The sequence below is a fragment of the Microcaecilia unicolor genome, chromosome 5 (assembly GCF_901765095.1).
Source record: "Microcaecilia unicolor chromosome 5, aMicUni1.1, whole genome shotgun sequence".
NCBI classification, from domain to species: domain Eukaryota; kingdom Metazoa; phylum Chordata; class Amphibia; order Gymnophiona; family Siphonopidae; genus Microcaecilia; species Microcaecilia unicolor.
Genome location: NC_044035.1, coordinates 72,725,436 through 72,750,671, shown reverse-complemented (window position 1 = coordinate 72,750,671; position 25,236 = coordinate 72,725,436). Strand labels below are relative to the sequence as shown.

At 41.4% G+C, this 25,236-nt stretch overlaps 1 protein-coding gene across 1 annotated transcript in view; it reads right to left on the bottom strand.

Moving 5' to 3' along the window:
* The window catches only part of INPP5A (inositol polyphosphate-5-phosphatase A), a 778,463-nt gene that overhangs the window by 77,325 nt on the left and 675,902 nt on the right, over window positions 1–25,236 (bottom strand). Inside the window, exon 12 of the mRNA XM_030202993.1 lies at window positions 10,421–10,494. Within this exon, the coding sequence (XP_030058853.1) occupies window positions 10,421–10,494 (74 nt within the window). The remainder of the gene's footprint in view (window positions 1–10,420; window positions 10,495–25,236) is intronic.

Below are 25,236 nucleotides of genomic sequence, written 5' to 3'. Positions count from 1 at the left end.
CTCGAAGGCCCCCCTCCTTCCCTGCCAGCTGCAAGGCTCTCTGTCCCTCCCTCCCAGCTCCAAGGCCCCCCTCCCTCCGTCCGTCCGTCCCTCCCAGCTCCAAGGCCCCCCTCCTTCTGATACTTCCCATGTCCAGCATTTCTCCTGCCCTCCCTCCCCCCAAGGTCGCCGCCGCCCCTCCCCCCGAGGTCGCCACTACCGGTGTCCCCCCCCGGAGTCGCCACCACCCCCCTCCACCCGGCCTGGGCCCTCTCTTCGTTATTGAACTTACATCGCCGAAAACGCAGCAGGGCAGATCAGCTGAGCTGCTGTCGGCCTTCCTTCTCTGCCTATGTCTCGCCCTCGTGTGACGGTAGCGGCGACCTCGGGGGGGGGGGAGCGGTTCCCTCCCTCCCCTTTGCGCAGTTTCCCTCTCTGACCCACCCTTGTCATCACGTATTGACGCGGGGGCGGGACAGAGAGGGAAGTCTCTACTGCGCATTTGCGGGTGAGTACAGTCACTCGCATTTTATATGTTTGATTAAAAAGCAGCGGTCCTAGCTCAGACCCCTGAGGAACCCCACTAACTACCCTTCTCCATTGTGAATACTGCCCATTTAACCCCACTCTCTGTTTCCTATCCTTCAACCAGTTTTTAATCCACAATAGGACATTTCCTTCTATCCCATGACCCTCCAATTTCCTCTGTAGCCTTTCATGAGGTACCTTGTCAAACGCCTTTTGAAAATCCAGATATACAATATCAACCGGTTCCCCTTTGTCCACATGTTTGTTTACTCCTTCAAAGAATTGAAGTAAATTGGTCAGGCAAGATTTCCCCACACAAAAGCCGTGCTGACTCGGTCTCAGTAATCCATGTCCTCGGATGTGCTCTGTAATGGTCTATAATTTTCCCGGATCTCCCCTGGAGCCTTTTTAAAAAATCGGCGTTACATTGGCCACCCTCCAATCTTCCGGTACCATGCTCGATTTTAAGGATAAGTTGCATATCACTAGCAGTAGCTCCGCAAGCTCATTTTTCAGTTCTATCAGTACTCTAGGATGAATACCATCCGGTACAGGAGATTTGCTACTCTTCAGTTTGCTGAACTGCCCCATTACGTCCTCCAGGTTTACCGTGAAGTCAGTAAGTTTCTCCGACTCGTCCGCTTGAAATACCATTTCCGACACCGGTATCCCACCTAAATCTTCCTCGGTGAAGACCGAAGCAAAGAATTCATTCAATCTCTCCGCTACGTCTTTGTCTTCCTTGATTGCCCCTTTTACCCCTCCAGTGGCCCAACCGATTCTTTTGCCGGCTTCCTGCTTTTAATATACCGAAAAAAATTTTTTACTATGTTTTTTTGCCTCTAATGCTATCTTTTTTTCGTAATCCCTCTTGGCCTTCTTTATCTGCGCCTTGCATTTGCTTTGACACTCCTTATGCTGCTTCTTGTTATTTTCAGACGGCTCCTTCTTCCATTTTCTGAAGGTGCTTCTTTTAGCCCTAATAGCTTCCTTCACCTCACTTTTCAACCAGGCCGGCTGTCTTTTGGACTTCCGTCTTTCTTTTCTAATTCGCGGAATATGCAGTGGGAAGGATCCTAGGACTGGATGGAGATAGCTGTGCCGAACAGCTCCTGGAAAGACAAGTGAATCTGTAAGATCACTGGATGGGTGGGAGACAGGTAGGAAGAGAGACATGATAGATTTGCAAAAGGGGGAGGTAACAGAGGGCAGGGAAGAGAAAGAGAGACCAGACTGGGGAGAAAAGAGGGAGAGAGATATCAGACCATAAGAAATTCAGACCCACAAGAGGGGGGAAAGGGGAGAGAGGGCCAAGAAATTATGGAAGTGCTATTTAATGCAAGGCACTCAGCCTCCATCCGGCAGCAAAAAAACAAAACAAATCAGCAGGTGCCACCCCAGGGGGCTACCATAGTCCAATGGGCATTGCATTGAACAACACTTCCCTAGACCTATAATGAGTTCTTTGCATCTCAACAAAATAGGGCCTTCTAGCTGGACAAACCGTTCTTTTTCAACTTTTTTTTTTTACAGTTCAAATTATTTTTATTGATTTTATACACAAGCTACAAAATAAAGCATTCTTCCAACTTTCACAACATTGTATACAGACAATAACTAAGGAAATTATTTTAAGGGTGGCATCCTCTAAAAGCTAGTCATCATCAATATCACTTAAATTTTGAATTTGCTTTACTGCATGCTGTAGTTACACCATCTGAGTTGTAAAAATGGAAAAGTTTAAAACCTTCCATTGTCCAATAATTGGCCAGTTACCCAAATTTGCTTACACTGCCTGTCTTTCTGCATAATAAGCCATTTATCGAGCATAATTTTAAGAATATTCTAGATCAGGTGACTTCTTCAAAAGAAAAACTTTACTGACTATATTCTCTAAAAAGTGACAAGCCCCAATGATTGGTCATTGGAGGAAAAGACATTCCTTGGAGAATCCACAACAGAAGGGGAGCAAGCAAGGCTTCCTCCAGTGTCAGCCCGGCAGGTCTCATATCATCCTGATGGGTTTCAAAACAGAGTCTGCCCTGCTGCAATATAAGGATCCCTTTTTCTAAGCGGTGGTAGGCCCACTGTGGTCTTACCATGCGTCAATCTGGAGCTACCGCCGGCCCAAAGTGGGCAGCTGGTAATAGTTCCAACCCGAGCAAGAAGCATTTCCAGTACTAGTGGAAATATTTAAAAAAGATTTCCATATGGGGTTACTCGGCAGTAATTGGGCTGTGCCGTACATTACTCAGTTACCGCCGGGTTAGTGCAGGAGCTCTTACTGCCACCTCAATGGGTGGCAGTAAGTGCTGTGCCCCGCATGACCATGTCTTTTTTTGGCCTTTTTACCTGCTGTGATAAAAAGGGCCTCAGCATGTGGCAAAAATGGCCCCCACCTCTAGCGCAGGGCCCTTTCTACCGCAGCCTAGTAAAAAGGCCCCTAAAGGAGGCATGATAAGTGGCAATAACTGGCAAATTAACTCTGCTCAACCAGTTTGATTGCTTAAATTTCTGGACGCCTATTCATAGGGCTCCATTTTTTCATAAAGGTTTAACCAACATTCATTCTATGGTCAAACATCAATGACGTGAACTGCAAAGGAAGCATTTTTGAGGATATATACGATTTTTGGGAGAATGAATGCACATCTTAGAAACTTCTTAAAGTCGAACAAGAATAAATTGAACAATTGGTCTCAGAATACTAGCAGCACAAAATGGACATATTTTCTGAAAATGAAACCTTCAAATGGAGCTGGCTTCGGTTTGGATTACTCTACCTGTTGCTTTTCTGGTCAATAATATGCTTTCATTGGCTCTTCTGATGCATAACTGAAGGGCTATATTCTGACTGACAGTTAGATTTTGGGGATTGACTCCATGATTGATATTTGAGTAAGCCAAAAATAACTTCTGAATTTCAAGTAAACATTCCACTCTTTCTTCTTCAGTTAAAAGAAAAACTAAAACCCTTAGACACATCATCTTCACATTTTGTGCCCCTGCAAGCTTACTATCCACATTCTCTAAAAGAGCCATCCTGACTTTTGTCAGCAAGCAAGCACTTCATCACTGCAATGTCATGGCTCTCTGGCTACAGGACCACCACTAACATGGGAAAGCCAAATTCATCACAAGGGTGTGCAGTGTTCAGACTTGTCACGCCTGACCTGACTGATGACTTCTTGAGCGTAAGTGATATGAATTTACAGCTTGTATCACATTCTTTAAAACTAAATACAAGGCACGAGAATATAACTTTTTTCAGCCCCCTTCAAGTTCATTCTTAGCTGCCAAGACCCTGGCAGTGTCAAGTCTGGGCTACTGTGTGAGAGACCTTGAACATTACATCATTTTGACAGGGGGCAACAGTGATGCTTGAAATCCCTGGAAAATCAAAACTGAATCTATACAAAACATTTCAAGATAAAACACATTGGACTAAGAAATTTCAAAATGTGCACAAAGGCTCTGGACAAAAAAACTGCTTAAGAATAGTGAAGTTTTTTTGTTGTTAATTTTTGATAATTATTCCAGATTTTTGGGGGCATTTTTTTTTGTTTTAATAACATTTTAAAAATGCGCATTAGAAATTTAATGCGTAGAAATCCATCGTGTGCACACTCATTTGTAGGTCAATGAGTTTGTGTACTAAGATTTTTTTTGTGGAAATATCTTTATTGATACCAACAGAATACAATGAAACATAGCACATAGGCAAACACTTGCAACACTTTAGAAAACACAACAGTCAATGGGACAAGACCCCAAAAGTAAACAGGAGTCAATGATGTAAGGACCCCCGGTTGACAAAGACTGCCATTGGCTTTTTTTTAAAATAACAGAATATACTAATAAACCGAATGCACTCAAATGCACCTCTCTAGTATTTCCTGATTATAACCTACCCCATTTACTTAAATAAACCTAACCATTAATGTACTCAAACATAATAGATTACCTTTATGTAAAAGTGGGGCCATAGAAAAATTGAAATGTTAACAAAAATCCAAAGCATTATAGTATGCCATATACAATTGAGAAAGAAAAATATGCTACAATATGACTTTATGAGGGTAATTCTACAGTAAGCTGTCTAACTTGTGTGGCAGATATGTGCATATGTTATGTCTGCTTTATGCAGGAACAGAAATCCTAAACCAGCAGACACATATATGACATAATAAACTCCGGTTCAACTATTTATTTATTATTGGACCATCAGATAAATGCAAGAGCCATTCCGGTTCAAAAATAGACTCAGAGTTCTTTACACTCCCAAATTCCACATAGGTCCATTTCTAAGGGACCCTTTTACTAAGCCGTATAGGTGTCCATATGCACCAATTTGGAGTTACCATCAGGCTAATGTGTGGCTCTTGTGGTAATTTCATTTTTGACGCACGTCCACTATGCACGTCTGAAAAATATTTTTTATTTTCTGATGCGCGTCAGCTACACGCATCAAGTGGCATTCTATGCACGGTCATTACCGCCCGGTTAATGCATGAGACCTTACCGCTAAGTCAATGGCTGGCGATAAGGTCTCAGACCCAAAATGGACGCGTGACAAGTTTTATTTTGCTGCACGTCCATTTTCGTCAAAAATTTTTAAAAAAAGGCATTTTTTACAGGAGCACTGGAAAATGGATCTGTGCACGCCCAAAACCCGCACCTACACTACTGCAGGCCATTTTTCAGCGCACCTTAGTAAAAGGACCCCTTAATGCGGAAAAGGTATCCAAAAACGGTTACTTTTACAAACAGTTACAATCACTTATGTGGGACAAGCTGATGAAAACTGAAGCATTTTACTTGCAAGGAAAGTGAATGCTGCAGTTTTTATCAGCTTGTTCCAGATAAGTAACCTTAAGTGACAGTGACTACTTTTGTAGATTTAATAGGATTTTTGTTTCTATGATTTCACATGTGTTTTGGGATTTTTTTGATCGGTCTTACTTTATAAAAGGCATAGAGAAGCATAAGCGCTATTATAAAAAAAATGACCTTCTCAAGAGCTCCCAATCGAAGACATAACTGCTGTGAGGCACACACAACTTTCTCAGTTTATTTTATGTGCTTATGTGTAACACGTGCATTAAGTGCAAACCCACTCTTAGAAATTTCTACATTCAGGTCTGTGTGATCAGAGTGAATGTATTAGTTTAAACAAACACACACATTCTGGAAAAGTTCATAAATAACCTATTTCTACACATAAACTCCCAGATTCTACTTATGATGCTGGATTCTATATATTGCACCTAAATCTAAGCATGTTCCATAACAATTTGCGTAACTTAATTGGCTTAACAAGCCAATCAGTGTTATTAATAGCACTTAACAAGCAATAAGCACCAATTGGCAATAATTAGAATTTATGCACATAATGCGCACATCCAAAAAGGGGCATGGTTATAGGCGGGGAATTGGGCATTTTGTGAGCGTTCCCAAATTTACATGCGCTGTTATAGAATATGGCCAGTCCACGTAAATCTACGCCATATTTTCATTGGTTAAAATGGGTGCGTGTAGTTTTAGGTGTTGGGATGTCAACTAAGCATATTCTATATACCACGCCTATATCTTATGGAATATGCTTAGGCGAAAATGATTTCTGCACGGATTTTCCAGGCATCATATACAGAATTTCCCCCATGGCAACTAAAGTTGCATGTGCAAATTAGCCATGCGGTCAATTTGTGGTGCACAAGTTACTTGTTTAACAAGTCAATCAGTGCTGATAATTGGCCACTAACAAGCAATTATCAGCACGAATGGTCACCAATTAGAATATATACGTGCAACTTTCTAAGCATATTCTGTAAAGTGGTGATCGTAAATTCTAATATGCGGATCAGATAAGTGATATGGCCATGCGAGGGGCATGGGAGTTAAGCGCAGGCATTTATACAATGCTTTAGTTGGCGTTAATGGTTATACCTAAATTTTAGTCGTGTGGACGGGCGCTATGCATATTCTACACATGCCTAACTTTAGGCAAGGTTTATAGAATAGAGCTAAGCACGCTTTTATTCGGCGCCATATATTGAATCTGGTCTAAAATAGTTTGTTACTCACAGAAATAGCTCCATACATGTACATTCAAATAGTGACAATGGTCCAGAGGTAGCAACCAAAGGTAAAATATTTGCAGAAATCAGATTAATGTTCACTCTGTTACAGTTGTAAGTCATTGCCAGTTGCTTCAAAACTGAAGCTGCCAGAACTATTTTTTATTTTTTGTTACATTTATACCCCGCACTTTCCCACTCATGGCAGGCTCAATGCGGCTTACATGGGGCAATGGAGGGTTAAGTGACTTGCCCAGAGTCAGAAGGAGCTGCCTGTGCCTGAAGTGAGAATCGAACTCAGTTCCTCAGGACCAAAGTCCACCACCCTAACAACTAGGCCACTCCTCCACTCCTATGACAGCTTCACCAAGAATAGCTGTTAAGCTTTAACATGCAATGCTGAGCAGCTGTAACAGATGCTAATATTCAGTTTAAAAAACGAATTCTGCTCATCGACTGAAAGAAATGCCTTTTCATGAAAGTTCACTAGGGGAAAACTCTTTTGAGACAGGTTGTTGCTACGGAGTAAGCCGGTACAATGGCACTGAGGAGATTGATGTGGACAAAGACCACCATACTTGAGAGGCAGTAATTCAAATCTAAGCATTGCCAGAGAATTGAGTTCAGAATTTTAGCAAAAGGGTTGCTCCTTGCAAGGCTGAATTTGTGCCGTTAAATTGGCAGATGCTTCTGTATTAATAGGGTATATTAAAAGCAGCAGCAGAGTGATAGGACTATTTCTCTTACTTACTAATTCCCTGTTACTCTCCAATCAGCTGGAGCTATGTAGGGGGCCAATGTTCCCTGTTGGCTCATATGAATACTAGCTTTTAGAAAAGAGGAAGTGCCTCCTTCCTCTCAGGGTCCACTTTGCTACAGGTCCTCTCTCAGTTCATGTGCTTGCACAGCAATAATGGAAAAGAAGAGAAGTGAGAGAAAAGCAAACTGATGCCCCGATGCTCAGAAGTAAATGCTGGCGCAAGAGGCCATTAGCGCTGGACTAGCACCTGCATTTGGCTCCCTTGCAATGTTCAGAGCTGGCAAGTACGTGAAACAATAAGCTTCATGGCTCTAAATGCTAATTGCATGCAAATGTATAATAAACAGGGTCATTTGTACTCCCTCCCTAGTGCTCAGTGGGCAGAGTGCCAAACAAGGGCATTGCTCTCGCAGCAAACCCTAAGCCAGCTCGGAGCTGGTATTAGGATTTGCCAGAGCACTGGGAAGAAAAGGAGAGACTCTGGTTAGCATGCATTTGCATACTTTGTGGGATCCACAGGCCTCTACCCTCTCAAACATGGGCATGTGGACCTCCGGACCCCCCCAACTCCCTAAACACAAGGGCCTGGGGATCCAGTGGACCTCCATACCCCTCACCCCCCCAAACACATAACCCCCCTACTGCAATACATAGAACCCTGGTGGTCTAGTGGGACCGGACATGAACTAGGCAGAGCGCCGCCATTTTGAGGTGGTGCTTGCAGAAGGAGGGGGGGGGGGAATGCTAGTCCCTCTTCCTGCTTTAAGGTAGAAGGGGGTTTAGGGGGGGGGGCACTGCTAGACAAACAGGGCTAGCCTTCAGGGGGTGGGAGGTCAGGTCAGCCTGGCAAGGGTTCAACTGGACCACCAGGGTTCTATGGATTGTGATGGTGGGGGGGGGGGGGATTGGGGGGTCCGGAGGTCCACCTGACCCACCAGAGCTTGACAGGTCCGGGTTTTTTCCCGTGGGAGAAAAGCCCAGATCTCTCAAACCTAGCTCCCTAATGTTCAGCGCTGACTTCGTGCCTAAATTTGCATGTCATTAGCACTGAACATTAGGCAGATGTTTTGCAACGCTGACTGGGCGGTATTTCTCTGGCGCTGTTCTGCACCGCTGCTGGTCAAGTACCATTTCCTGTTACTCTAGAGGGAAGGAAACATTATTTCCTCCTCTAGCTGCTGCCCCTGATGCAGCCCTATAGGTGAAACATGGCCACGTCGGGTACTGCAATTGGATTTGTGCAATAAGGCCTTTTATACCACTAGTGCTTTGTGATCTTCTGGTGATCTGCTCTTGTCGTTGCTGATCAATCTACATGTGTGAGTGTCACAGGTCCTTGCCTCTCAATTGTCCCGGCCTTCTTCAGAGGCATGGCCATTAATACAAAAAATAAAATATCGACCATTTTACAGCTGTGGTTAAAAATGGCCTTATCTTGCAGGAAACCCTGTGCAATGGTGTGCTAAGGCCATGTTTTGCTAAGGATCCCTTAAGGATCCCTTAAGAATGTTACACAAAAACATCACAAGTAAGAGTCATGTGTAAAATGGTAATTAATGGTAATTTGATCTCAATATAAGAGATACTCTAGGTCATAGAAGACATGTCCACTGCTTTTCCCTGCTTCCGTTTTAGCCTGCCCAAGAACACAGCTACTGAAACCCACAGGGAGATTTATACATTGTTGACCCTCTGTTATCATAAGCAATGAGTACAATTTAGAGCTGTGGCAACCTCTGTCTGAAAAGGTTTGTATTCTCGGGGAGCTGGCTGCTGAGAAGTAGCCAACTATGAAAACTAAAATACAAGCTTCACCAAATTTATTTTAGATGGAAACAAAGCAACAGAATGACAGCATGTGTGTACTTCTAAGCATCTCTCTCAACTCCATTAACAGAAGGGACAGGCTATTTTAGGTTTCCATGAGGCAACTTACACTCCAGTGTAGCCCTTCTTTGCATATACTGTGTGTGCACTATAATAACTTTGTTCAGGTCCTTCAGAAGATAAAGTGTTATCCGAATAAATGTCTAAAATAATCACTTAGGACACAATTTTCAAAGACACACCCTTGAATAAAACAAGGTTTATACACAGAAATGGGGCTTCTGTAAATTTCTTACCCTACCTCTACACAAAATTATATGAGTAGTGGTACTATTTTATACAGAAAGAGGAGGCATTGCAGATTTGCATTTTTAAAAATAGGAGCATACATTTGCACATATAGTAAATTTTCAGAGGAAAATTAGTATGATGTCTATAGGTAAATACCAGGCGACATTATGCCTGGTTGTGCAGATTGAAAATTGCCCTCTAATAATAGTTTCATCTTGCAGAAGCTTATAGTGCTTGTATCTGGTTTTAAACTTTTTTTCTATAAACATGGATGTGAACGTATTAAGAAATCCTATATCCTTGTGAACTGCTCTGCTGTAATATTTAATATGATGGGTGGTATATAAAATAGTGTCAAATGAAAATAAAATAAATATTGCTATATATTTACTTCTTTTGCCTGAGCAGAACTTAGGTGCAGTCATGGGCTGGACTACAGGAAACTATAGAGTAGAACAATGAACTGGTCGAAAAATTAATCCAGTATCACACAGCACATGTACATCACTACAGAGTGGCAAACTTATAAGCATGCTTAGGTGTGTTCACAATGTAACATTCTGCAGACACAGATTTCAATCCGATCTGTTCTTATAATTAAGATGAAGTATTTCTTTCTTCCTATTTCTATGCTATTTTTCACCAAAACAATGTCTCAAAGTGGCTTACAATGTACAAAAAGTGGGAGTACGACCAAGGAGACCAGACACTGGAAGACGTACTTAAATAAAAATTTATTAAAGATTTTTATTTAAGTACGTCTTCCAGTGTCTGGTCTCCTTGGTCGTACTCCCACTTTTTGTACATTGTTGTTTTTACCGTGGGGTGCTTGAGTTTTCCACCTTTTGGTGGATCTTCCCTCAAAGTGGCTTACAACAGTAAAAATACATAATACTGTCATAATATACAAGCCTGCAAGTAAATATCTAGTAATACAATACAATAAAACATGCCTTACCTGGGAGGAAATGAGATGTCCAATTCATATAGCCTGTCTTTAAAGACTGACAATTCCTTGTCGAATTCTAAAAGCTTTAAAACAACAACAGGTATCAAAACAGGCTTTTCATATCTGCACAATATTAAAATATTTTAGAATTAGATAAAAACATCTTTTTTTTATCATTGCATTTCTGGAGGCACATATAAGTTTAAGGGTTTGCTCACTGCAAACACTCATTGGAATCTCAGGGTCCATGTTACAGTGCCAATCTGATGACAACGTATTCTGTATTCAATTCCAGATCTAAAAAAGCCCTCTGAGCGAAATCAACAACCTTCCTTTCTTCCCCCAATCCTCACCGCACAGAAACAAGGAAACAGATGACACAAAGAGCCCATAAGGCCCATCCAGCCTGCCCAATTTCATTCTTGGTGTAGTGCTATGAACCTCCTTTACTTTTTTTGCATCTGAGAGAGCTTTTCCCAGGTTTTCTTGAATTTCACAGTGGATTTTAATAGAAATTGTATTATTTGCTAAATTACAAACAGCATCCTAAGCAAAGTTCAACAAAACTTCTAAATATCAAAAGTACCAATGAGAATTAATACAAACATTAATGGGACCAATTTGTTAAGGTCTTTTTACACAGAGACTGGCATAGGCCAGAACAGCATCTTGATGAATCGGGACCTCCATTATCTTCAATTGGGAGGCCGTGCCATACACCGTCATCTTTTCCATTACTTCTGTGCCATCCCTCTTTAAGCCACACACTATAAAATTAGTTGTAATATATCTAATAGGTACCAACAGTATATATGGAGGGCAATTCTGTAACTTGGTGCCAAATTTAGGTGCCTAGATGCAGAGTGTTGCGTGCAAATTCTATAATGAGATCTGGGTGCCATGATTCCATTACAGAATACTAGTATAAATCACCATCTACATGCCTACAATTAGGTGCACCCAATTAATGCCATGTCAATAACAGATGTAAATGCATGTGCCTAAATTTGGCACTTTATGGGAATATAAGGGTTTGGGTAATGCATTTGATATACTTCCTTTCTTTGATACAACACAAATGGTTTGCATTCTGGCAATTGCAGTTGTGAAGCACTGTGGAGTTGACTCAAGCCGATTAGACCTGGGTTGTGCTCTAACAGCATCATTCGGAACTTTGTCTTTTATTATGTGAACCCTGATGCAGGCATTATGATGCTGAAACACAGCCCGTGTCGGGTCCTTGAATAAAAAACCATTGTCTACCCCAGTCTAGAAGGCCCCTTGTGCTGTTTCTTTTACATTTATTATACACAGGTACTTTCTTTGTCCCTAGTGGGCTCACAAATTATGTTTATTTTTCTTGTACCTGGGGCAATGGAGGGTTAAGTGATTTGCCCAGTCACAAGGAGTCGCAATGGGAATCAAACCGGGTTCCCCTGGTTCTTAGGCCACTGTACTAACCATTAGGTTACTTCTCTACTGTAAATTCTGTGCATAAGTGGGAGCCATGCCTATGCTCCACCTGTATGTATGTCCTCCTTGCTGGTATTCTATAATTTTACCACACAAATGATGCTTATATTTAAGCACTGAAGTTATAGAATGAGGGGGTAAAATGCAGAATATTTAAGGAGTGATACAGGAACCCGCCTCAAAATGTCACATTATCAAGTAATTGTGAAGCCCCATTTTGCAGAACACACAGCCTTTTGTAAAATAAGTAGAAGGATGCCAGAAAATATATGTGCATTTACAGGCATGTCCAACAGGAGCAGCAATTTTACACAGATTTTGTATGTATGTTGCCTATACTCTGCCTGGTTATAGGCAGAATAGAAATTTTTTAAATTAAAAAAAAAAAGGGACAGCATAACTAGCAGCTTCCATATATAATACATATAGTTGGCCAATTTCACAAAACTATATGTAGAGATGGCAGCAATTAATAAGAAAGGCTGCCAAAGACTTACCCCCCTGCTTACTAAGCCACGTTAGCGCCTGCCGCGCGGCAGTACCGACACAGCTCATTCAAAGTGAATGGGCTGTGGAGGCGCTAGCGCGGCTTAGTAAACAGGGAGGTTAATTTCTTGTTTTTGTGGGTATTTTTTTAAACATGTTAAGCAAGACAAATAAACAGGGGATTGAAGACAAGACAGACCCCCCCCCCCCCAATTCAAAGCCATGATCGAAATGAGCACTGGTTAGGAATCTAAGCATACCTCACAGCAGGTGCCAAAGCAGACAAGGAAACTGTTTTATATGTATGCGTGAATTCTCATTGTACAATGGGAAATATACGTATACCTTTTCAGCTCACCCTAACCTTTTGAAATCTCTGTGTCCTGGGGATCTAGTGTGTAAATAGTGGTTTTCTGAAGTCATTATTTAAACCTGCAAACCACTCTACATGTGTAAGTGCTGCTATGTACACATACAGAGCCTTCTCAAATTACCTCCTTAGGGGTGTAGTTATCAAGCTGGACTACCGTTAACATGTATTATTTTACCACTGGCTAAGACGCAAGAGAAAACCAAACACTTCCACAAGTCAAGCAAAAAAAAGAATGTGGAAGTAACCACAATGAGTCTGTTCCAGGAGGATAATTGAAAGTTTTTATTCACAAGTGCATAGTCTCAAAACGAGTTCATCCAATACAGTATGTATAATATCCAGCAGCTGCACAGTCTCAATCTTACTAAACATATGCTATACAGATGGACCCTGCACGGGCCTTGTTTCAGCAAATAAGCCTTCCTCAGGAGTCCTTTTTGTATATAGCATGAATTATTCAATGATTGGGACGCGACGGAAACAGTACCTACTAGAGCAAGCAAGCAGCTATTTGAGACAAGGCATGCGCAGGGGCTGTATATACAGGCCCTACTTTGTGCAATGAGACCTAGTTACTAATAACTGGGGTTAAGAGTAAAATAACACATTTTAATGGGCGCCCACATTTATAACTTCTCCCTTAATCTTTTAAATCAGGGTAGCCATATTTGGGTCAATACAAAGCTGCCAAGGTCAGTGTTGGTCACATAATACCTCCATATTCAGTGCTTCTATCTGGATAGTGGCCAGTGCAGAATATCTGGATAATGTGGTCAGCACAGGAGTTTTATCTGGATAGCAGATGAATAACGCTGCTATAAGTTCCAGGATTGCATTGGTTTGATCATGCTCTGATCCCAGTACTATCCAGATAGTACCAAGGCAGTTTGTAAGTATATTCTGTCAAGTGACACTTATTCGGAGAGCAGTTGCTGTTATCTGGATAAATGAGTTTGAATACTGACCCAACTGTTTTAAAAGTTATCTAATTGAACTATAGTAAATTCAATGGGCACTAAATTTAAAATATGCCATATTATATACTACTACTACTTATCATTTTTATAGCGCTACTAGACGTATGCAGCAATGTACAATGGACATGAAGACACAGCCCCTGCTCAACAGAGCTTACAATCTAATTAGGACAGACAAACAGGACAAATAAAGGATAAGGGAATTACTAAGGTGGGAATGATAAAACACGGGTACTGAACAAGTGAGTAAGGGCTAGGAGTTAAAAGCAGCATCAAAAAGGTGGGCTTTTAGCCTAGACTTGAAGATGGCCAGAGATGGAGCTTGACATACCAGCTCAGGAAGTCTATTCCAGGCATATGGTGCAGCAAGATAAAAGGAACAGAGTCTGGAGTTAGCAGTGGAGGAGAAGGGTGCAGATAAGAGAGATTTACTCAGTGAACGGCCTTCCAGAGAGGAGTGAAGGTTCAACGAGCTCAGAATCTCCAGCCATGGCTTATCCAGGTCTCAAATGCCCAGAAGAACTCAAAGCGTACATTCATTCCGTGTTGCTCGTATGAGAACTTAAGTGGTGGATTTCCCCAAGGCTAATAATGATTTATGGACCTGGCCTTCATAAATTTGACAAAGCCATTTGTTAGAGTTAGGGGATTAGCAGGTCTTTTAAAGAACTTTAGAGTCACTTTCCAACAACATCATGACAAATATGAGCTATCCTTATTCAATTTTATTACTAACTATACATGAACCTTACAATGCTACAATCATAGTCTTACCACACAGACATCCTTCTTGTAAGTATATGCAGGGAGATATAGTATTCAGGGGTGTAGCCAGACATCCAATTTTGGGTGGGCCTGGGCCCAAGATGGGTGGGCAGAACTCCGCCCTTTCCCACAAGTGATTTGGTCTCTCCCTCTGTCGCCTGCATGCCATATGGTCTCTCAAACATCTCCCCTGCCCTGCATACCTTTTAAATAGCAGATTTTCACCGGCAGCTAGCAGCAACTAATACACACTTCTCATATTGATCCCACAGCTTTCTCTCTGATTTAAATTCCCGTTTCTGCCTGGGCAGGAATACTTCAGAGGGAAGGCTATAGGGTCGGTGCAAACAGTATGTATCAATCGCTGCTCACTGCTGGTGAAGATCTGCTATTTACAAGGTACGCAGGAAGTTGTTGGGAGTTATCGGCTGGTGGAGCTAGGTGATCCCTGCCAGCCACATCATATGTGTGCTGCTACTGGGTAGGCCTGGGCCCACTCTTGGCTACACCACTGATAGTATTGTACTTTAGTTAGGAATATCCAGCACAGTCCAAAAGAGCTCTATTTTACAGCTACATTGCAGATTCCAGCATTGTTATTTTGTTAACATGCAGAAGACGACTCTGGCTATATTATTGTAATGCATCCTAAATAGCAGTGGCTCTATGCCCACTGAACACACTGCATTCCAGTCTGATCTCTGGCCACATCAGCTCTCCTCCCCCCTGCCAAGCCATCAGCTGTTTCCCTCTGGCACCTTCACTACAGCCCCTCACTTCCTGTTCACTTCTTTCTCTTTTTACAGCCCCTCACTTCCTGTTCACTTCTTTCTCTTTTTTTTATTTTCTAGGGCAAGTGTAACAGTGCAGAAAAGTCTGTATGCTCGGACTTTTGGTCAATTCCTGGGGGAAACCAAACCTCACAAAAACTCCGCTCCAAAGAGCTCTTTGTGTGGATGGGCTGCCAGACTCCAGCTCTTTGGCATCTTTTTCTTATCTTTGAAATCCCTTTTTCTTTTTGAAGGACTCTGATGTCTTAGGTGGTGGAGATGAAAATGGTAATGGAATTCAAACATGCGTGGGATAAACATAAAGGAATCCTGTTCAGAAGGAATGGACCCTCAGAAGCTTAGCCAAGATTGGGTGGCAGAGCCGGTGGTGGGAGGCGGGCTAGTGCTGGGCAGACTTCTACAGTCTGTGCCCTGAAAATGGCAGATACAAATCAAGGTAAGGTATACACAAAAAATAGCACATATGAGTTTATCTTGTTGGGCAGACGGGATGTTCTTATTTAGAGTCTTTCAATACCTTGTTTTTTTTTTTTTTGGACAAATATGAAAAAATAAAGGAAGCCAGGGCTGAGCCTTTATTCTAGAGCTGCAGAGATGTCCTTCCATCCTGGCATATTGCACCAGAGGGGACATTAAAGGGGCCACAAAGGTTGTGGCTGTATTGAATTGGGTAAGCAAGGTCCTCTTAAGTCCATCACACTTTATTCAGGGCATAGAGGAGTATAACCTGCATATAGTGGCCTTGATGGGCAGACAGAGAAACCATAGAGGTCTTTATCTGCAATCATTTACTATGTCACTATGGTGCTCATTTTCAAAGTGCATAGACTTACAGAGCTGCATAGGTTACTTGAGAGGGGGCAAGAGGGAGGGGTGGTAGGGAAACAGTTTCTTTTCAAGGTCCTAACCAGGAGATGGACATGCACCCTCAACTCTTCTGTTTCACCACTCACCTCTACAAGCTGACCACAACCCCTGTAGACTCTGGTTAAAAATTTAATTTACTGCATGAGTAAAATCAATTCATCTGTTGCCTTGCAGAGCATAAATGGGAGGCAATAGTAAAGAACAGTTGAATCTACAGAATGCTGGAAATTAATATTTGTCTGTTAAATTTCTCTTCTCTCCCGGATGATTTAGCCTTTGGAACTCAGACTCTCCCATTCTCTTCTCCTGGAACTTCTCCTTTTTTCTGGAAGATACCAAGAAATCATATGTGACATCATTTATCCTGCACAGGATTTCTTGGCTCTACTCTTCCAGGCTCAACTGACTTCATTGGGATGTAGGAACTTCATTCAAAAGACTACACTCCCTTCTTACATAAGTACATAAGTATTGCCATCAAACCCAGCATCCTGTTTCCAACAGTGGCCAATCCAGGTCACAAATACCTGGCAAGATCCCAAAAAAGTACACACCATTTTAAACTGCTTATTCCAAAAATAGTGGATTTTCCCCAAGTCCATTTAATAATGGTCTATGCATTTTTCCTTTAGGAAGCCATCCAAACCTTTTTTAAACTCCGCTAAGCTAACCACTTTTACCACATTCTCTGGCAACGAATTCCAGAGTTTAATTACACGTTGAGTGAAGAAAAAGTTTCTCCGATTCATTTTAAATTTACTACATTTTAGCTTCATCGCATGCCCCCTAGTCCTAGTATTTTTGGAAAGCGTAAACAGACGCTTCACATCTACCCGTTCAACTCCACTCCCCTCAGCCGCCTTTTCTCCAAGCTGAAGAGCCCTAGCCGCTTTAGCCTTTCCTCATAGGGAAGTCGTCCCATCCCCTTTATCATTTTCGTTGCCCTTCTCTGCACCTTTTCTAATTCCACTATATCTTTTTTGAGATGCAGCAACCAGAATTGAACACAATATTCGAGGAGCGGTCGCACCATGGAGTGATAGAAAGTCATTATAAAATCCTCATTTTTGTTTTCCATTCCTTTCATAATAATACCTAACATTCTATTTGCTTTCTTAGCTGCAGCAGCACAGTGAGCAGAAGGTTTCAACGTATCATGAACGATGACACCTAGATCCCTTTCTTGGTCCGTGACTCCTAACGTGGAACCTTAAATGACGTAGCTATAATTCGGGTTCCTCTTTCCCACATGCATCACTTTGCACTTGCTCACATTAAATGTCATTTGCCAATTAGACACCCAGTCTCGTAAGGTCCTCTTGTAATTTTTAACAGTCCTCCCGCGATTTAACGACTTTGAATAACTTTGTGTCATCAGCAAATTTAATTACCTCACTAGTTACTCCTACCTCTAGGTCATTTATAAATATGTTAAAAAGCAGCGGTCCCAGCACAGACCTCTGGGGAACCCCACTAACTACCCTTCTCCATTGAGAATACTGACCATTTAACCCTACTCTTTGTTTTCTATCTTTTAACCAGTTTTTAATCCACAATAGGACACTACCTCCTATCCCATGACTCTCCAATTTCCTCTGGAGTCTTTCATGAGGTACTTTGTCAAACGCCTTCTGAAAATCCAGATACACAATATCAACCGGCTCACCTTTATCCATATGTTTGTTCACCCCTTCAAAGAAATGTAGTAGATTGGTGGGGCAAGATTTCCCTTCACTAAATCCATGTTGACTTTTTCTCATTAATCCATGCTTTTGAATATGCTCTGTAATTTTGTTCTTCATAATAGTCTCTACCATTTTGTCTGGCACCGATGTCAGACTCACCGGTCTATAATTTCCAGGATCTCCTCTGGAACCTTTTTAAAAAATCGGCGTTACACTGGCCACCCTCCAATCTTCCAGAACCACGCTCAATTTTAAGGATAAATTACATATTACTAACAATAGCTCTGCAAGCTCATTTTCAGTTCTATCAGTACTCTGGGATGAATAGCATCCGGTCCAGGAGATTTGTTACTCTTCAGTTTGTAGAACTGCCCCATTACATCCTCTGGGGTGTCCCGAGGACTGGAAAGAACCCAGAAAAATATACAGTTTCTCCGACTCGTCAGCTTCGAATACCATATCCGGCACCGGTATCCCACCCAAATTGAAGCAAAGAAGTCATTTAATTTCTCCGCTACGGCTTTGTCTTCCCCGATCACCCCTTTTACTCCTCGGTCATCTAGCGGTCCAACCGATTCTTTTGTCGGCTTCCTGCTTTTAACTAAAAAGAAATTCTACTATATATTTTTGCCTCCAACGCAATCTTTTTTTCAAAGTCCCTCTTAGCCTTTCTTTCTTTCTTTATTTATTTATTTATTTATTTATTTATAATTTCAACATTTTATACAAGCATTGAATCTTGTTCAGGAAAAACAGAACATATATAATTTTTAACAGGAAACAAAGTTTTAACTCTCCCCTTATACTCTAAGGGAGATAAAAAGAACATAGTGTTTTAAATTCTTTCCTAGACCACCAACAAAATGAAAAGATGGGGCTAAGCATAAGTGATGGAACAAACATGTGGAAAACAAATTTTTTAAATGAATATGGCCTGGTTAGCATCCACATTTTTTAATATTAATCCTGATCTTTTCATTATTCGGAAATTATCTGGTTATTTTTTTCATCTCTAAAAAGACTTTCAGTTGTTCTGGTTCAAAGAACACATATTTTTTGTCTAAATAATTTATCATGCATTTACAAGGATATGACAAAATAAATCTTGCCCCAAGCAATTGAGTTTCTTCTCTGTAAGCTAAAAAAGCTTTTCTTCTATCTTGTGTGGTTTTCATCACATCTGGATATATCCATATTTTTTCTCCAAGAAACATTTTAGTTGAGTTTCTAAAGTACATTTTCATTATGGCATTCACATCCTGTTCAAAAACTAATGAAACAAGCATAGTCTTTCTAGTTAGAATTTCAGTGGTTGATTGTTCTAAGAAGGCTGTTAAATTTTGTAAATCTCCTGGAGTCTTCAATTTTTCTCCCCTTTTCAAATCTGGTAAGTAATATATTTTATTAATTGGGGGAATCAACTCTGGGGAGTATAGAAGATTTTCCATAAGAAATTTTTTGAACAGGTCCTTCACATTAGTTTCAGAGGAAACAGGGAAATTCAAAAATCTTAAATTTAAACGTCTATTATAGTTTTCAAAGTATTCTATCTTTCGATGAATTACCATCTTATCCTTGATAAGCATATCAGATTTCTCTTTCAAAGTCATTAAGTCCTGTTGAACAATTATATTAGTCTTTTCAGATTCTTTTTTAAAGGTATCCAACGCAGAAGTTACCAAGTCTAGTTTACTCACGATTGGGGTTACCACAGAAGTTAACGTTTGTATCGCTGCCCAGATAGTTTCCAGAGTTATCGCCTCGGGGGTCTTAAGCTCTACTTTGTTTTGTTGTTGTCCCAGGGCCTCGTCGTGGGTTCCGGTGATTAAGTCTTCTGTTTCGCCATCTCCAGACGTTTCTAGAAGGCCTAACCCACTTCTGAGGCCTGCTGGGCAAGGCGGAGGATTAATTTCCGGCGAGGATAGTGAGGTCTCAACTCCCCGTGGAAAAGACGCTCCACCCTCGTCTTCCACTGCGGGGAAACTCAAGCCGGTCCGTCGTGTAGTGCTGGCGGCAAACCTCTCCATCGTCGTCTGCACCAGGGCAGTTTCGGGATTTTTCACCGGTAAGCCCTTTACTACCCCTTTCCTTTTGGTGTGAGGCATTTTAGGAAAATTTCCGTGGTAATCGTTCACCTAAGGAAAGCAGCATCGATGTTGAGCGTCTGCCTGCCCATCCGCCATCTTGGAACGCCCCTCTCTTAGCCTTTCTTATCAGCGCTTTGCATTTGACTTGACATTCCTTATGCTGTTTCTTATTATTTTCAGTCGGTTCTTCCATTTTCTGAAGGATTGTATTTTAGCTCTAATAGCTTCCTTCATCTCACTTTTTAACCATGCCGGCTGTCGTTCGTTTGGTCTTCAGTTCTCTTTTTTTAATACGTGGAATATATTTGGCCTGGGCTTCCAGGATGGTATTTTTGAACAGCATCCATGCCTGATGTAAATTTTTGACCCTCACAGTTGCTCCTCTAAGTTTTTTTTTCACTGTTCTTCTCATTTTAACATAGTCTCCTTTTTTAAAGTTAAACGCTAACATATTTGATTTCCTATGTATACTTACTTCAAAGCTAATATCAAATACGATCATACTATGATCACTGTTATCAAGCGGCCCAAGCACCATTACCTCCCGCACCAGATCATGCGCTCCACTAAGGACTAGGTCTAGAATTTTTCCTTCTCTCGTCGGCTCCTGTACCAGCTGCTCTATAAAGCTGTCCTTGATTTCATCAAGGAATTTTACCTCCCTAGCGTGCTCCGATGTTACATTTACCCAGTCAATATCGGGGTAACTGAAATCACTCATTATTATTGTGTTGCCCAGTTTGTTTGCGTCCCTAATTTCCTTTAACATTTCTGCATCCATCTGTTTATCCTGGCCAGGCAGACGGTAGTACACTCCTATCACTATCCTTTTCCCCTTTACAAATGGAGTTTCAATCCACAGTGATTCCAAGAAGTGTTTTGTTTCCTGCAGAATTTTCAATCTATTTGATTCAAGGCTCTCGTAAATATACAATGCTACCCCTCCACTAATTCGATCACTACGATATAACTTATACCCTGGTATGACAGTGTCCCACTGGTTATCCTCCTTCCACCAGGTCTCAGAGATGCCTATTATATCTAATTTTTCATTTAGTGCAATATATTCTAACTCTCCCATCTTATTTCTTAGGCTCCTGGCATTCGCATATAGATATTTCAAAGTATGTTTGTTGTATCTATTTACATGATGCTTAGTACTTGACAGTATTAATTTGCAATCTTTTGTCTGATTTTTATTTTTATTTAAGGACACCTGATCTACTACAGTCTCTTTTGCAACCTCACTGTCAGGATACCCTATCTTCCCTGTTTTGGTGATACCCTTGAAAGATACCTTATCCCGAATCATGTGCTTTTGAGAGACTGTTGGTCTTCCCCCCCGTTTCTAGTTTAAAGCTGCTCTATCTCCTTTTTAAATGCCGATGCCAGCAGCCTGGTCCCACCCTGGTTAAGGTGGAATCCATCCTTTCGGAATAGGCTCCCCCTTCCCCAGAATGTTGCCCAGTTCCTAACAAAGCTAAAACCCTCTTCCCTGCATCATTGTCTCATCCACGCATTGAGACTCCGGAGCTCTGCCTGTCTCTTGGGCCCTGCGCGTGGAACGGGTAGCATTTCAGAAAATGCTACCCTAGAGGATCTGGATTTGAGCTTTCTACCTAAGAGACTAAATTTGGCTTCCAGAACCTTTCTCCTACATTTTCCTATGTCATTGGTACCCACATGTACCAAGACAGCCGGCTCCTCCCCAGCACTATCTAAATTCCTATCTAGGTGACGCGTGAGGTCTGCCACCAGGCAGGCAAGTCACTAAGCGATCCTCACATCCACCAGCCACCCAGCTATCTATATGCTTAATGATCGAATCGCCTAATGATCGAATCACCAACTACAACAGCTGTCCTAACCTTTCCCTCCTGGTCAGCACTTGGAGACATATCCTCGGTGCGAGAGGATAGTACATCCCCTGGTGGGCAGGTCCTGGCTACCGGAGTACTTCCTACTTCACCAGGGTGATGCTCTCCTTCTAGGAGACCTCCCTCCTCCAAGGTAGAACAGGGGCTACCAAACTGGAGGTGGGATTTCTCTACAACATCCCTGTAGGTCTCCTCTATGTATCTCTCTGTCTCCCTCCGCTCCAACAAGTCTGCTACTCTAGCCTCAAGAGAATGGATATGTTCTCTGAGGGCTAGGAGCTCTTTGCATCGGGCACACACATATGACATCTCACCAACTGGGAGATAATCATACATGTGACACTCAATGCAAAAGACTGGATAGCACCCCTCTCACTGCTGGACTGCTGACTCCATCTTAGTGTTTTTGAGTTTTCCAATAATTTAAAACTTGCTACCGTATTAAGGAAATTAGCCTAATATAAAAGTGTCTTTTAGTTTATATAGTATATTGTATGATTTATTTAGTGTTTCCTTCTTAGATGGTAATGAAATGTATTTAAAACTCTGTAAGAGCACTCCTTGCTTGTTACCCTAATTACAATAACTGACTATAAGTGAAGAGTTGTCCTTGGGGTGGGCGGGAAGACTAAACTAGATCCTGCAGTGCCTGCTAGATTCTATCTGTTAATGCTGTGGTACAATGCTTTTAAAACTAAGTGGAAAAGACTATGGAGATTAGCTGATAAAATTTGCTTTTTATATTTTTATTTTGCCTAACACTAACCTACAATTACTCCTTTGAACCCCAATCTTTACGTTCTCAAAGCACAAAGCAAAATAGCGTTCACTTACCAGAGAAATGCCCTCTTCTCTCGGAACTTCTCAGAAAGGAAGTTCAGTGGGACCTTTCCTCTTTATATAGTTTTGAATCTAAGGGGCCTCTTTTAAACAGGCTCTTTGAAGCTGACTTAGAAACCTATGCAAGTATTCTACTTCCCCACACCTTAATTAATACTTAATTGAGGTCGCTGGATGAGCTACCTCTCCAGCAGCCAAGGAACAGAAAATAACTGCCTTTTAGAACAAGAGTTTTTGGCTGTTTAGTTTATACCTCTAGAAAAGGTTTCAGTTTAAAACTATGGGAAAATGCCTATTTCTAGAGAAAATTTCAGTTTAAAACTATGGGGAAAGGGTTTGTACAGGTTTGTACACAGTGGGGCTCAGTTTCAAAGCACTTAGCCTTCCAAAGTTCCATAGAAACCTATGGAACTTTGGAAGGCTAAATGCTTTGAAAATATGCCTCTATGGCAATTAGTTAATGATGCTTGCTTTTCTCTCTCTCTTTTTATTCCCCCTTTAATACTAAACTAGGTCCTGCTCGCTTTTCCCTCTCTCTCTTTTTATTCCCCCTTAATACTAAACTAGATCCTGCAGTGCCTGCTAGATTCTATCTGTTAATGCTGTGGTACAAAGTTTTTAAAACTAAGTGGAAAAGACTAAGGCGATTAGTTGATAAAATTTGCTTTTTGTATTTTTATTTTGCCTAACACTAACCTACAATTCCTCCTTTAAACCCCAACCTTTAAGTTCCCAAAGCAAAAAGCAAAATAGCGTTCACTTACCAGAGAAACGTCCTCTTCTCTCGGAACTTCTCTTCCGTTCTCTTATCTTAAGGCTTGGGCGGCACTTAAGGCAATTCTTCCCCTTTAGGCTTTTGCAGTTTGGAACAGCACCCAAATTCTCCTCTTAATTTGGTATACATCTTAGTCAGTCCTCAACCTTCACTGACACTTGGAGCTTGGCTTCCTTGCTACCAGCTCAACAGGAAGAGGGTTGAAAGTCACTTTTCCTCTAAAAGCACTTTTTTATCATCTCTGGGAACCCTCTAGTTCCTCCCATGGGCATCCAAACTGGGAAAGCAGCCAGAATATTCCTACTCTGATATACTTTTATCCTGGTCCTGGGACAAGTGGTACCCCTGCAAGCTAAGCACTAAAAACTCCATCAACTTAGACACCTTTTATATGCAGAACACCCTTAAATACTACAGCACTTTCACAAGTAAATTACCCATCCACCTATTCTTCCAGGTCATATTGTCCATGAGTCCAGAACTCTGTGTTCCCATGTCATCATATAGCCCATTTTTTTAAGTTTATGGAAACTACTGCATTCTCCATTTTAAATAGTTCAAGCATTTATTTCATAACTGAAAACCGTTTGATCCCATTACCCTACTTCTCCAGGTCGAATACTGGCTACTTGCCTCATTGTGCATCAAATTCAAAATTCTCACTCTTGCTTTCAAAGAACTTCTCCCCTCTGCCCCTGACTACATCAACCATCTGCTGACCCATATGCACCTTCAAGACTGCTTCGCTCTACTAACACAGGCAAACTTGCATTGCCACCCCCATCACTAATCTGTCTTAACTGCCCCTGGGCCTCAGCCTTCAGCTATACTAGACCAAAACTTTCACCACAACTCCAACTTGAATCCTCCTTCCCTAAGTACACGGTTGCTCTAAAAACTATCTTTATACTCAAGCTTTCCCTAAAGCCTAACCCTTATTCTACCCTTCGCCTCTCCCTTTTCTTTTCCTCTCAACTCTGTTTTTATTTTGTAAACTGCATAGAAACCAGCAATGGTCTTTGCAGTATATCAAGAAAGCACACATAAAAATAAATAAAAATAGTAGTTCAAGACAAGTTACATTCAGATTTGGTATTTCCCTGTTTCTAGAGGGCTTACAGTTTAAGTGCCCTGTTTACAAAGGTGTGCTACAGTTTTTAGTGCATGCTATGTACATGCCTATGATATTCCTATGGGCATCTACATGGTTAGAATGTGCTAAAAATACTAGTGTGCCTTTGTAAACAGCGCCCTAAGTTTGTACCTGACACAATGGAAGGTTAAGTGATTTGCCAAGGAATATTGGTGGGATTTGAATCCTGGCTGTTTCTGGTTCTCAGCCAGCAGCTCTAACCAGAAGGCTACTCCTTCACTCCCATGAGGCTATAATTCCCATAGGCATCATTTCCAACCCTGCTACTAGAAGAGAATCACCAGATATTCTGCTGCAGCTAAATTGTGTTTAATCTTGGAAATAAGGAGAAGTATGAGAGGTAGCAACAAGGGTATGGAGATGAATAAGGAGCAGCAGATATAATAGCATGCTCTCTCCCAATCCTGGGGCTAGGAATGTTAATACATTCCAATTCTGGAACCTCAATTGGATGAAATTTCTTGCAAGTTGAATTACTCTGTCTTGAAACCACAGCATATTTACTATTATGACTCTTGCCTTTTCATTCTCCGGTGGCCTAGTTCTTGTCATTATGTGAGCTTATTCAACCCAATATTCTGGGAGGTCAGATTTATGTGAAATTGTATCCAACCTTTCAGCTCTTTCTGGTATTCCAAAAATTCTCTGATGTGACCTGTCTTGGTTCTTCCTGAAT